Raw genomic sequence first — 14,828 nt, forward strand, 5'->3', positions numbered from 1 at the left:
AATGAAGGTTTAGACAGAGGTCAAAATTTAAAAATGCTCCAATCATGTTAAAACTATACCACATTATTTGTCTGATCATAAAGATTCCAAAAAGGTGTAGTTTGGGCCAACTATGACTGAATGTTATGGAGTTATGGGGTAAAAACAGCAAAATGGTCTTTAGAAGTGGGAGGAAGCCAGAGCACCCAGAGAGAACATGCAAACTCCACACAGAAAGGCTATAGGTGGGAAACAAATCCACAGCCTTCTTGCTGTTAGGCAAGCAAAGGTTTTAGGCACATAAGAACAGAGGCAAACCTTCAACTAGCTGCTCTATTTAAAAAAGGAAGGTGCAGCCATTGTGCTAATTGGTTTGAATGAAAAACTGCCAAAATCCCATTTTGAGTTTTTGTTGGAGTAAAAATGTTTGAACATTTCAAATAAAATACCTAATATAATAAAAATTCTACTGAGCTCTTCTAAGGTTACATTTGCACAGTGTTCCTGTTCCTTCGTGCGGTTTTCTTCAAGAAGCAGTGCCAGTTATTATCTGGAGCAAGAGATGAAATTAGAAATTATTGGAATTGCAAATGATACAAATGTACATTTTGTGCATTCTGAAATTTGAAATGCTACCTAATCTGCGCGCGCGCACACACACACACACACACACACACACGCGCTCCATTTCCAATGGTTTCTTTACAAACAGTAGCTCAAACAACACTTTACGATGAGTAATGATCGTGCACACTTTAATGTGTAAGCTAAAAACTTCAGCAGTTGTTTATTGTTGTTTGATTATTGTTGCTGTGTACACTGAGGTACGAATGTTTAAAGATTTATGGAACTGACTGATATCATGGTAAGGTTTTATTGTACACTGCAAAAACTGTCCCTCTCCAAATAAGCCAAATAATACAAAATCTAGCCAAATTGTCTTGTATTAAGCAAACAAAATCTATTAATGGGGTAAGAAAAATTTACTTGGTTAGAATTCTCAAAACTAGCAAAATGTCCAGGCACTGAATAATCAAAATGTTCCTTAAAACCAGACAGAATTCTTATTTTAAGATTAGCCTCTGTCTTAAAATAAGGAAAGTAATCTTGTTCCTTTGCTTGAATGATTTGAAATCCATTGCCTTTCCTTGTTACTGGTTAAATACAGCTTGATATGAGCTGGGGGAAAAAAAAAACTTAAGAAAAACTGAAATACATTTTCCCAAAATAACACATTTTTTCTTATGTAAAAAATGCTGACAAGATTATTATGACAAGACTATTTAGACAAAAATTAAGTTAAATTTTCTTTAAACAAGTCCTTTTTACTTTCTTAGATATCAGTTTTTGCAGTGTAAAAATAAGTGAAATGTGTTTTTTTATTGCCATTTCAGTAAATATGATTTGTAATCTTTTATTTAGTTATGATAAACAATCTGATGACTTTCGGTGTGTGTGTGTGTGTGTGTGTGTGTGTGTGTGTGTGTGTGTGTGTGTGTGTGTGTGTGTGTGTGTGTGTGTGTGTGTGTGTGTGTGTGTGTGTGTGTGTGTGTGTGTGTGTGTGTTGTTTTCTCACTGTTGTATCTGTAAAGGATTGAATATCTGATGAATGTGTTAAATGAACTGAACCACAGACTACATGGCATTCAGCTGAAGTCAGACCAAGCAGATAAACTGTGATTGTCTAATTGCTTAGTTCATTTTAAAGATCTATTCACAGTATGATGAGCGTATACATGACAGATTCTTTACAGTCCTCTGTTTGACTGTATTTGTGTATCTGCTTTGTTGCCCTCAGGGACCAGCGACCCATATGTAAAGTTTAAGATTGCAGGGAAGGAGGTGTTCAGGAGTAAGACCATCCACAAGAACCTGAACCCGGTCTGGGATGAGAGAGTCAGCCTTCTGGTGGAAACTCTGAGGGACCCACTCTACGTCAAGGTAACCCTCAGTATTGCTCTGCTGCTTTACTTGTAAGGTGACTGTTGATATTTGATTTGCAAAATTTCCTGGGACACTGTTCAGTTCAAAGTGAAGCCATTCAAATGATGTCCAGAACAAACATCAGCATTACCATGTTGATTTGCTAAAAGCTCCTGTATTGTGTCTCTGTAGGTTTTCGACTATGATTTTGGGCTTCAGGATGATTTCATGGGCTCAGCTTACCTCTACCTGGAATCCCTGGAACATCTGAGGTCTTGTTCCTGCCTTTTACAAATTCTGTTTCTTTGCTTACTTCTGTCACTTTTACCATGACAACCTTCCTTTTTATCCATTGCCATTTTCATTTTTGCCAATGAGGTTGTGTTTTCAACAGTGTGGTTTGTTTGTTTTAAGTTTACATGGCTTGTTAGAACTGACCTTGATGGCCACCAGATCTAGGCTTTGGAAATGAAAGAACCGTTAAAAAAATAAATAAATAAATAAAAAAGAGAGATATAGTACCATCAAACACACTTGCTCCTCGTGGTGGGCATAGTTCTCATTCATTCATTTATTTTCTATACCCGCTTACTCCAATTAAGGGTCATGGGGGTTGGCTGGAACCTATCCCAGCAGTCATAGAGTGAGAGGCAGGGTATACCCTGGACAGGACGCCTGTGAGGCAACAGTCCAAACCAACAAACCACCATGCCACCAGGTACAATTCTGCTCTTGCTAATTAGTGAAGCTAAATTTTCATGAACAAATTAGCTTTTCAGCTAACTTTGAAAGTCATTGTTGGATCAATTAGCTTACGCCAGATTTAGTTTCCCTAACTTTTTTGCAAAAGTTAATGGTCACAAATATTTGTAAACCCTAAAATCATACATGTTTTGAGTCTTTTCCTGCAGTAGCAGTTAGCTGTGCATCCTGCAGTGCTATCTTCTCCCAGCACTGGAGGGTTCAGTCCAAAGGTGTTACTTGCTGGCAAGCAAAGCAGGCAAATACTTGGGTCTCCCATAGCCAGTAAGCCCCCCCCCCAAGAACTGCAACCTTTAAAGTACAGAAGTGTGAATGTACAAAGTTTATTCGGTGTTTCGTAGTTTCCCACAATCCCCCTGGTAGCCGCCTACACTTCCCAGAATGCACCACAGTGCCAGCAGAGTTCTGCTGCCTCACAGCTGATGTAAACAATGGCAAAGTGAAGATGTGAATAGCGTCGATTCAGTGAGTTCATGAGTGATTATGATGATGACACGTTCTCTCAAGTTGAGAGGGTTCACTATAGCAGTTGTAGCACCTGTGATAAACTTCTGCTGTGCCCCGATGTTGGCTTGTTGTCTACGCTTCACGACGTGTGTTTACATTATGTTCTAAACCGGAACTCTGCTGAAACAGCCTCTTGCATGAGTCACGGACCGCCAGACGGCACAAGATTTCACAAGTGCGAAACACAGAATAGCCTGACTCCACTCACTCTGTTGCAAGTGATTTAGAAGCTACTCAATGGCCCCATTTACCTGCACATAAAATTCTGGTTGCTATCTGTTCATTGGCTGTTATCTGATTATTAAGTGGTCAGGTAAACGGTAAAATCCAGTGTGCTTTATCCGATAACCATATCTGATTATGAGAAATCGGATTAACACAACTGGATTTCTCCCCAGTCCTCTGATTTCTTCAGTACCTGCCTATTGTTATACATTCTACAACCCCAATTCCAATGAAGTTGGGGCATTGTGTAAAATATAAATAAAAACAGAATACAATGATGTGCTAATCCTCTTTAACCTATATTCAATTGAATATACCACAAAGACAAGATATTTAATGTTCAAACTGATAGACTTTTTTGTTTTCATGAAAATATTTGCTCATTTTGAAATGGATGCCTGCAACACATTTCAAAAAAGTGGGGACGGGGCAACAAACACTGGGAAAGTTGATGAATGCTCAAAGAACACCTAACTGGAAACAGGTGAGTGTCATGACGGTATAAAGTAACAACACCAAAACTCTCAACCGTTCAGAAGCAAAGATGGGGTGAGGATCACCACTGTGTGAACAACTGCATGAACAAATAATCCAGCAGTTTAAGAACAATGTTTCTCAACGTTCAGTTACAAGGAATTTAGGGATTCCATCATCTACAGTTCCATAATATAATCAGAAGATTCAAAGAACTTTTCTACATGTAAGCATCAAGGCCGAAAACCAACATTGAATGCTCGTGACTTTCGATCCCTCAGGCAGCACTGCATTTAAAACCAACATCATTGTGTAAAGGATCTTCCCACGTGGGCTCAGGAACACTTCAGAAAACCATTATCAGTTAACACAGTTTGTCGCTACATCTACAAGTGCAAGTTAAAACTCCGCCATGCAAAGCGAAAACCATACATCAACAGCATCCAAAACACTGCTGTCTTCTCTGGGCCTGAGCTCATCAATGGACAGACGCAAAGTGGAAAAGTGTGCTGTGGTCTGATGAGTCCATGTTTCAAATTGTTTTTGGAAATCATGGACGTTGTGTCCTCCGAACAAAAGAGGAAAAAGACCATCCAGATTGTTAACAGTGCAAAGTTCAAAAGCCAGCATCTGTGTTGGTATGGAGGGTATGTTAGTGCCCATGGCATGGGCAACTTACACATCTGTGATGGCACCATCAATCCTGAAAGGTACATCCAGGTTTTGGAGCAACACATGCTGCCATCCAAGCAACATCTTTTTCGGGGAACGCCCTGCTTATTTCAGCAAGACAATGCCAAGCCATATTCTGCACGTGTTAGAACAGCGTGGCTTCGTAGTAAAAGAGTGTGGGTACAAGACTGGCCTGCCTGCAGTCCAGACCTGTCGCCTATTGAAAATGTGTGGTGCATTATGAAGAGCAAAATACGACAACGGAGATCTCAGACTGTTGAACAACTGAAGTCGTACATCAAGCAAGAATGGAAGAATTCAACCAACAAAGCTTCAACAATTAGTGTTCTCAGTTCCCAAACGCTTATTGAGTGTTGTTACAAGGAAAGGTGATGTAACACAGTGGTAAACATACCACTGTCTCAATTTTTGTGAAACATGTTGCAGGCATCCATTTCAAAATGAGCAAATATTTGCACAAAAATAATAAAGTTTATCAGTTTGAACATTAAATATCTTGTCTTTGTGGTATATTCAATTGAATAAAGCTTGAAGAGGATTTGCAAATCATTGTATTCTGTTTTAATTTATATTTACACAATGTCCCAACTTCATTGGAATTAGGGTTGTATACTGAATCAATGTGAGAACTGCCCTAGATAGTCTTTGATGCTGTTGAAGTTTTCATATAAGCTTTGACTATTAAAATGTAAATGGAAAATGTATTATCTGCTTTAACTGTCCTGATATTCTGCTCCTCTGTGTAATAGCAGCAGTTATCAATGATAATTATTTTCCGAGTCAATATTCCTCCTCCATGTCCTGTCTACTGTTACTCTGTATAGTTAAACGTTTTCAGTTCCAGCTTATTACAGTCCACTATCATAGATGTTGGAGTAATATTTGGAGGAGTTATTGGGTCGTACTTACAGTCTGTGCCATCCCATCTGTGACTTAATATCCCCAGTGTTCCCATCTCTAACACTATAATGCTCATGTGAATTTGTCAATCTCCTCGATATCCCTGTGGACCAAAACTTTTGCCTCCTCTGGCGATCCATTCAGCTTGACAAAAATTTTACAACTTGAAGTCCATGTTGCCTGCAACTTCCCCTGGTTCTTTAGGATCCAGGCTTTCCTATCAATGTCAACAGTCTGGATGAGTGCACAGATGGTGTGACTTCATTCATCAGCTTGAGGACGCAGAAGGAGGAGGCTTTCAAGAGCGGGCACAGGTTTGGGAAGGCAGTCAGGGAAGCTAAACAGCTGTACTCTGAGAAACACCAACATCAGTTCTCAGCCAATGACTACACTTCTGTCTGGAAAGGTCTCAGAAAAATCACCACCTACAAACCAAACCTCCTCCACTCTGGCAAGGACCCTCATTTAGCAAACCCAACTGAATGAGTTTTACTGCAGATGACAGCCCTACTGCCATTCCCAACAACAATCATCAGCTCCAACCCACCAGCACCTCCTGCCTCACCACACTTCTCTCCATTGATGAGAGGGATGTCAACAGGGTCTTCAAGAAACATGATAATGCAAAGCAGCCAGACCTGAGTCTTGTCTCCCCATCCATGTTGAAAAACTATAGAGACCAACTGTCCCCGGTGTTCACAGACATCTTCAACACCTCACTGGAGACATGCCTCCACCATCATCCCATCCCCCAAAAAACAAAGAACTTCAGGACTTAATGACTCCAGACCCGTCACCCTGACCTCTGTGGTGATGAAAAACTTTAAGCGGCCTTGTCCTGACACACCTCCAAGGCCATCTCTGACCCACACCTCAATCCCCTACTGTTCACCTACAGAACCAACAGGTTCAGTAGACGACGCTGTCAACACGACCCTCCACATCTTACCTTCAGCATTTGGGACTCCCCAGGAACCTATGCCAGGATTCTGTTTGTGGACTTCAGCTCTGCTTTCAATATGATCATCCGCCCCTGCTGCAGGCCAAGCTCTCTGAGCTTGACGTGCCCGACTACACTGCAGGTGGATCACTGACTTCTTGTCCAACAAGAGGCAGCATGTTGAAGCTAGGAGGGCATGTCTCCAATACATGGTCCATCAGTACCGGATCCCCCAAGGCTGCGTTCTTCCACTCTACTCTTCTACCTAGGGGAGGTGATGGTCTAGTGGTTAAGCTTTGGACTCGGTTCAAATCCCAGCCTGACCGAAAAATCACTAAGGGCCCTTGGGCAAGAGGTCCTTAATCCCCTAGTTGCTCCTGGTGTGCAGTGGGCACCTTGCATGGCAGCAGCCTCACATTGGGGTGAATGTGAGGCATTCATATGTAAAGTGCTTTGAGCATCTGATGCAGATGGAAAAGTGCTATATAAATGCAATCCATTTACCATTCACCATTTACCTGTACACCAACAGCTGCACCTCCAGTCACCAGTCTGTAAAGCTCCTGAAGTTTATGGACGCCACAACCCTCATCGGACTCATCTCTGATGGGGACAAGTCAGCCTACAGACGGTAGATCGATCACCTGTTGTCCTGGTGCAGACAGAACAACCTGCTGCTCAATGCCCTCAAGACAGTGTAGATGGTTGTTGACTTAAGAAAGAACCAAATACTGGCCAACCCATCACCCTGTGTGACTCCTCAGTCACCATTGTGGAGTCCTTCCATTACCTGGGATCATCATCATCCAGGACCTCAAGTGGGAGCTCAACATCAGCTCTCTCATCTAGAGAGCACAACAGAGGATGTACTTTCTGTGGCAGCTGAGGAAGTTGAACCTGCCAAAAACAATGATTGTGAACTTCTACACTGCCATCATTGAGTCCATCATCTCCTCTTCCATCACCGTCTGGTACGCTGCTGCCGCTGCTGAGGACAGGAGCAGACTGCAGCGTATCATCATGCAGAAGAAAGGTGATTGATTGTAATCATCCATCCCTACAGGACCTGTACAACTCCAGGGCCTGAAGCAAGCAAGGAAGATAGTGGTCGATTCCTCTCACCCAGGACACAAACGTTTTTTTCACCCTCCCCTCTGGCAGACAGCTGAGGGCCATCAGGACTAAAACCCCAAGACACAAAAACAGCTTCTTTCCATCCGCAGCTAGACTAATAAATAATGTCAGATACCCCCATTTTCCCTGACTCCCCCCCCACCACACACACACACACACACAAACACACACACTTCCACAAGTACAGATTGGTCATCACTGCACTGAAAGGTACTGTACATCTGCTTCAACATGCTTTTTCTTCAGCAATGGAGTCTTGTGTGGTGAGTGTCCATACAGGCCAAATTATTGTTTTGTTTGAAACAATTCTTCAAGTAGTCCTTGGTTCTTGTGCAACTCTTCTGATAATTCTTTTCAGTCCTCTGTCAGAAATTTTGCGAGGACCACCTGGTCGGGGCCTATTTATGGTGAAGGATGTTCTTTCCCACTTCGTTTTAACAGCCCCACAGTGCTCACTAGAACATTTGGAAGTTTAGACCTCCTTCTGTACCAATGCCATCAGTATGTTTGCAATAATAAGGCTGCAAAGATCTTAAGAGAGCTCTTTGCTTTTTACCCATCATGAGATGTTGCTTGTGTGACACCTTGGTAATGAAACACCTTTTTATAGGCCATCAGCTGGGACTGAACCTGCTGCTATTAATAAGCACTGACAAGGTGAAATCTATCAGTAATGAGAAAGCAAGGTTTCAGCTGGTGTCGGTTCTCCATGCCCTTTTGCACCTCCCTTTCTTCATGTGTTTGATACTTTTTTCCTGTGTCATTTCACATTATACATCTGTACTTATTTTTTGTTTTGGTTTCTTTATATGTGTCTATTATTTGGGTTGTTACTGACATCTGGAGAAAATGTCATGTCAGATTTTAGAAATGCATTTATTGAGAAAAATGGTGAGGTGTTACCTGCTGGATAGTAAGTTCAAGATGGTTCCATTTTGTGGGCACTGGGTTAGCATTTGTTATGAAGACTTGCAGTGAAGTTTTGTGCAGCTCTTTCTGTTTTGTCATCTTTACTTCACTTCTCTGTGCCTCATAAATCACTTTCCGGGCAGACATATGATAAACAAACTATTAAAATAATGTTTAATTGTGAATGTTGGTTGTATGATATTGTAACAGCCCTGTCCTTCTAGTCAGCATGACATCACACACTTCACTTCCGCATTTCATGGCTTTGCGTATATTTATTTTGGGTGTAAACAAACATGTGACTGAACGACAAGATCCTTGGGTTTTTGAGAAAGTATTGAACACAGATTAATCTTCTGACTGTTTTCTGGTAAATCCACGACTTTTTCCTTTTAAATTTTTACTTTTTCCTCAAAATTTTAACACCCTCTCGAGTGTGCTCTTATTTTTTTTTAAATGTCCAATGTCATATAAACATTAAAATTAAAATGTATAGTAAAAAGATCATAAAAACCCATGCTTACATATTGCTATCACTACTTCTGTCACTTAATTATAGTGGGCGATTTTAACATCCACACAGATGCTGAGAATGACAGCCTCAACACTGCATTTAATCTATTATTAGACTCTATTGGCTTTGCTCAAAAAGTAAATGAGTCCACCCACCACTTTAATCATATCTTAGATCTTGTTCTGACTTATGGTATGGAAATAGAAGACTTAACAGTATTCCCTGAAAACTCCCTTCTGTCTGATCATTTTTAATAACATTTACATTTACTCTGATGGACTACCCAGCAGTAGGAATAAGTTTCATTACACTAGAAGTCTTTCAGAAAGCGCTGTAACTAGGTTTAAGGATATGATTCCTTCTTTATGTTCTCTAATGCCATATAACAACACAGTGCAGAGTAGCTACCTAAACTCTGTAAGGGAGATAGAGTATCTCGTCAATAGTTTTAATCCTCATTGAAGACAGCTTTGGATGCTGTAGCTCCTCTGAAAAAGAGAGCTTTAAATCAGAAGTGTCTGACTCCGTGGTATAACTCTCAAACTCGTAGCTTAAAGCAGATAACCCGTAAGTTGGAGAGGAAATGGCGTCTCACTAATTTAGAAGATCTTCACTTAGGGAAAAAGAGTCTGTTGTTCTATAAAAAAGCCCTCCGTAAAGCTAGGACATCTTTCTACTCATCACTAATTGAAGAAATAAGAACAACCCCAGGTTTCTTTTCAGCACTGCAGCCAGGCTGACAAAGAGTCAGAGCTCTATGAGCTGAGTATTCCATTAACTTTAACTAGTAATGAGTTCATGACTTTCTTTGCTAACAAAATTTTAACTATTAGAGAAAAAAATTACTCATAACCATCCCAAAGACGTATCGTTATCTTGGCTTGCTTTCAGTGATGCCGGTATTGGTTAGACTCTTTCTCTCCGATTGTTCTGTCTGAGTTATTTTCATTAGTTACTTCATCCAAACCATCAACATGTTATTAGACCCCATTCCTACCAGGCTGCTCAAGGAAGCCCTACCATTATTTAATGCTTCGATCTTAAATATGAATCAATCTATCTTTGTTAGTTGGCTATGTACCACAGGCTTTTAAGGTGGCAGTAATTAAACCATTACTTAAAAAGCCATCACTTGACCCAGCTATCTTAGCTAATTATAGGCCAATCTCCAACCTTCCTTTTCTCTCAAAAATTCTTGGAAAGGGTAGTTGTAAAACAGCTAACTGATCATCTGCCAGAGGAATGGTCTATTTGAAGAGTTTCAGTCAGGTTTTAGAATTCATCATAGTACAGAAACAGCATTAGTGAAGGTTACAAATGATCTTCTTATGGCCCTCGGACAGTGGACTCATCTCTGTGCTTGTTCTGTTTTTAGACCTCAGTGCTGCTTTTGATACTGTTGACCATAAAATTTATTACAGAGATTAGAGCATGCCATAGGTATTAAAGGCACTGCGCTGCGGTGGTTTGAATCATATTTGTCTAATAGATTACAATTTGTTCATGTAAATGGGGAATCTTCTTCACAGACTAAAGTTAATTATGGAGTTCCACAAGGTTCTGTGCTAGGACCAATTTTATTCACTTATATATGCTTCCCTTAGGCAGTATTATTAGACGGTATTGCTTAAATTTTCATTGTACGCAGATGATACCCAGCTTTATCTATCCATGAAGCCAGACGACACACACCAATTAGCTAAACTGCAGGATTGTCTTACAGACATAAAGACATGGATGACCTCTAATTCCTGCTTTTAAACTCAGATAAAACTGAAGTTATTGTACTTGGCCCCCACAAATCTTAGAAACATGGTGTCTAACCAGGATCCTTACTCTGGATGGCATTACCCTGACCTCTAGTAATACTGTGAGAAATCTTGGAGTCATTTTTGATCAGGTATGTCATTCAAAGCGCATATTAAACAAATATGTAGGACTGCTTTTTTGCATTTAGCAATATCTCTAAATCAGAAAGGCTTGTCTCAGAGTGATGCTGAAAAACTAATTCATGCTATTCCTCTAGGCTGGACTATTGTAATTCATTATTATCAGGTTTGTCCTAAAAGTTCCTAAAAAGCCTTCAGTTAATTCAAAATGCTGCAGCTAGAGTGCTGACGGGGACTAGAAGGGAGAGAGCATATCTCACCATATTGGCCTCTCTTCATTGGCTTCCGTTAATTCTAGAATAGAATTTAAAAATTCTCTTCGTTACTTATAAGGTTTTGAATAATCAGGTCCCATCTTATCTTAGGGACCTCGTAGTACCATATCACCCCAATAGAGCGCTTCGCTCTCAGACTGCAGGCTTACTTGTAGTTCCTAGGGTTTGTAAGAGTAGAATGGGAGGCAGAGCCTTCAGCTTTCAGGCTCCTCTCCTGTGGAACCAGCTCCCAATTCAGATCAGGGAGACAGACACCCTCTCTACTTTTAAGATTAGGCTTAAAACTTTCCTTTTTGCTAAAGCTTATAGTTAGGGCTGGATCAGGTGACCCTGAACCATCCCTTAGTTATGCTGCTATAGACGTAGACTGCTGGGGGGTTCCCATGATGCACTGTTTCTTTTTGCTCTGTATGCACCACTCTGCATTTAATCATTAGTGATCGATCTCTGCTCCCCTCCACAGCATGTCTTTTTCCTGGTTCTCTCCCTCAGCCCCAACCAGTCCCAGCAGAAGACTGCCCCTCCCTGAGCCTGGTTCTGCTGGAGGTTTCTTCCTGTTAAAAGGGAGTTTTTCCTTCCCACTGTAGCCAAGTGCTTGCTCACAGGGGGTCGTTTTGACCGTTGGGGTTTTACATCATTATTGTATGGCCTTGCCTTACAATATAAAGCGCCTTGGGGCAACTGTTTGTTGTGATTTGGCGCTATATAAAAAAAAATTGATTGATTGATTGATTGACTTAATAAATATTTCAAAAATGTCACCTGTGACCAAATGTATTCCACATATGTTTGTGTAGTTCAGTTTGGACACCAGATGCTGCTGTAAGTATCTTCAACCCTGATTTCCGCTGACTGTTAGAAAACAAATCTTCAGGTCCAGACTCTTCTTTGATTTGCAGTTATAGCGAAGAACACAGAAGTGTTTAGTGTGTGCCTCAATACAGTGCCCTCCAAAAGTATTGGGTGCTTTGGTATTTCACACATTTTAATTTGTTTTATGCCATTTCAAATACAAAACGTAAATCAAGCTTCTCAATATAAACATTTAAAAATATGAAAGCCAAGATGATGGGTTGCATAAGTAATGGGTCCCTTTGGTATAATACCTGTAAACGTGATTCTTATTACTGATGGCACTCTGTGAAAAGACAACTCTGGCTTTTCTGGCTTGCTTGTGCATGCACCTAAATATGGCACAAAGTGGCATTTTTTGCACCTCCCCTCTATTTTAGGGCCCGGTCACATGGCACACGGCGATAGTGTTGGGAAAGTGTAAGTACACGGACCCAAACAGGGGGCGCAAATGAACGGACAATGGAATAGGTCAAATAACACACTTTACTGTTGTGAATATGCACAACAAGGACAACAGATTACAATAAAGGACAAAGTCAAATTCACACAGGTGTTGTGTGGGCAGGCTCGAAGATAGGAGACGCCTCTCCAAAGTAGAACTGGAACCACACGGTTTCCTCCGCCACCAGACCCCGGGAATACTGGAGCCGCCAAGTCCCGAACTCCCAGGTGGCCACTGCCTCCGCGTGTCGGACCTGGTATGCTGGCGAGGAATAAAGAACAGTTAAAGGAGGGCGCGTTCGCACCCAGGAATCCGAACGGCAGGTAAGCTACCTCCACCTCTCGTTGGGAAGTTCTCTCAGAGAAATGCACAAAGTCACAAAGATCACTGTCAAACAGTTAGCTGAGTACGTTACCTTCTCGGTAGAAACGATATCTCGGCAAAGAGGTGGAGACGTCGTCCTGCTGATATACTCCTGCCGATCAGATGATTGGTAACAGCTGTTGCAGGTGATGCGTGACAGCTGTCACCCTGGCTGCTCCTGTGAGGCGGCTCTGGTGCCTGGAGCCCGCACTCCAGACAGGGCGCCCTCTGGTGGTGGGCCAGCAGTACCTCCTCTTCTGGCGGCCCTCACAACAGATAGCTGATGAAAAAAAGTCACAAATCGTCAAGAAAAAGTGGACAAAAGGGCCGGCACTTCTCCCATCACCGAAAAGCCTGCGAGTCCAGAGCGCATAAAAGAACGAAACAAAACCGAAACTAACAACAGAAAAACGACGCGATCGGGGACCTTGACACTTTAAACAAAATCAAAACGAAACATTGATGATGACATTACTTGACAGCAGGTATCAGACCGAGTGCCAGCCTGTAATTATTCTGCAGCCAACGTCCGCTCTGCACAGCACCTGCAGGTGTGAGAGTTGTCTTGACAACAGGTCAAAACAGCATGTGCGCACACACATTCGCATGCTGTCTGTGGCTGGAATGTGCCAGCCTTTTGTGTGTCTGCGCACAGCCTCTCCAGCCACAGACAGCATGCGAACATGTGCAAACAGGTAAAGTAGTTGATAAAATGTTCTTGCTGCTTGTTTCTGAATGACAATGTGCTTTTCGTCCCACACATGGACGAGTCATGTTCAGCTCGTCGGATCTTTAGTCACTGATCCGTTCAGATATTGTCAGTGTTTGTGCAAGATGTCGGACTTGGGAGGTTGGAGGAAGTTGGACGACAATCAAACAGAACGTTGACAGTTCGGGAACTACGCAAACAATGAGGAACCTTCAAGACAGAAAGCAAACGGATTACGGACGAATTGAAGTTGTCGTCGGGATTCGTTCACATTTTTCGACAGTTTGAAAATTCTGATGAAGCGCCAGCTACAAAACGAAGCTGAATGACTGTTAAACAATGTCTCCAAAGTCAATGTAAGTCCAGATTTCTTGTTTCGTCTTGGCTTTGGTGTCCTTGTTAGTTTTGTGTGACCGGAGCTTTAAATGTTTACCTGTCTGCTTTATAACAAGAGTGTGGGGGTCCGTCATGGTGCCATGCAGCTCCGCTGAATAATGACGTCACGTGAAATATCTCTACTGCTTCATCAGAAGCTTTCTGATTTGAAGCTTCATTTAACAGTGCATTACAGAATGCTGACACCTACTGATTAAATTCTACAAGCTGAAGGCCACATATCTCAGTTTCTGTAAACACATAATAGCAAACAACATTGCAACTACTATTGACAAAATAGATGAAAAACTCAAAAGAATAACTCCCAAAACAACTAGCCTGAATACAATATGGATCAGTTCATAATGGAGTAGGACAGGTCATTTCCAATGTTGAATGAATGAAAGAGTTTTACAGTAATACTGCATGAATAACTGCTTAATCATTATACAGTGTATCCGGAAAGTATTCAGCGCTTCAATTTTCACATTTTGTTACGTTACAGTTTATTCCATTAGGTAGTAATTCAATTTTTTTTTCCTCAAAATTCTACACACAATACCCCATAATGACAATGTGAAAAAAGCTTTTTGAAATTTTTGCAAATTTAATGCAAATAAGAAAAACCCCTAAGAAATCACATTTACATAAGTATGTACATAGGTTGATAAGGTTAGACCTTGTGTGAAGTGCCTTGGGGCAACTTTGTTGTGATTTGGCACTATATAAATGTATAAATTGAAATTGAAATAAATTATTCACAGCCTTTGCTCAATACTTTGTTTATGCACCTTTGCCAGTAATTACAGCCTCGGGTCTTCTTGAATATTATGCCACAAGCTTGATGCACCTATCTTTGGGCAGTTTTGCCCATTAGTCTTTGCAGCACCTGTCAAGCTCCATCAGGTTGGATGGGGAGCGATGGTGCACATCTGTTTTGAGATCTCTCCAGAGATATTC

The 14,828-nt window shown here is 41.3% G+C and overlaps 1 protein-coding gene across 1 annotated transcript in view; it reads left to right on the top strand.

Annotated features, from left to right (window-relative positions):
* The window catches only part of mctp1a (multiple C2 domains, transmembrane 1a), a 606,655-nt gene that overhangs the window by 312,132 nt on the left and 279,695 nt on the right, over window positions 1-14,828 (top strand). Inside the window, exons 3-4 of the mRNA XM_034170058.1 lie at window positions 1,778-1,920; window positions 2,095-2,174. Coding sequence (XP_034025949.1) covers window positions 1,778-1,920; window positions 2,095-2,174 — 223 coding nt within the window. The remainder of the gene's footprint in view (window positions 1-1,777; window positions 1,921-2,094; window positions 2,175-14,828) is intronic.

The sequence above is a fragment of the Thalassophryne amazonica genome, chromosome 5, assembly GCF_902500255.1.
Source record: "Thalassophryne amazonica chromosome 5, fThaAma1.1, whole genome shotgun sequence".
NCBI classification, from domain to species: Eukaryota; Metazoa; Chordata; class Actinopteri; order Batrachoidiformes; family Batrachoididae; genus Thalassophryne; species Thalassophryne amazonica.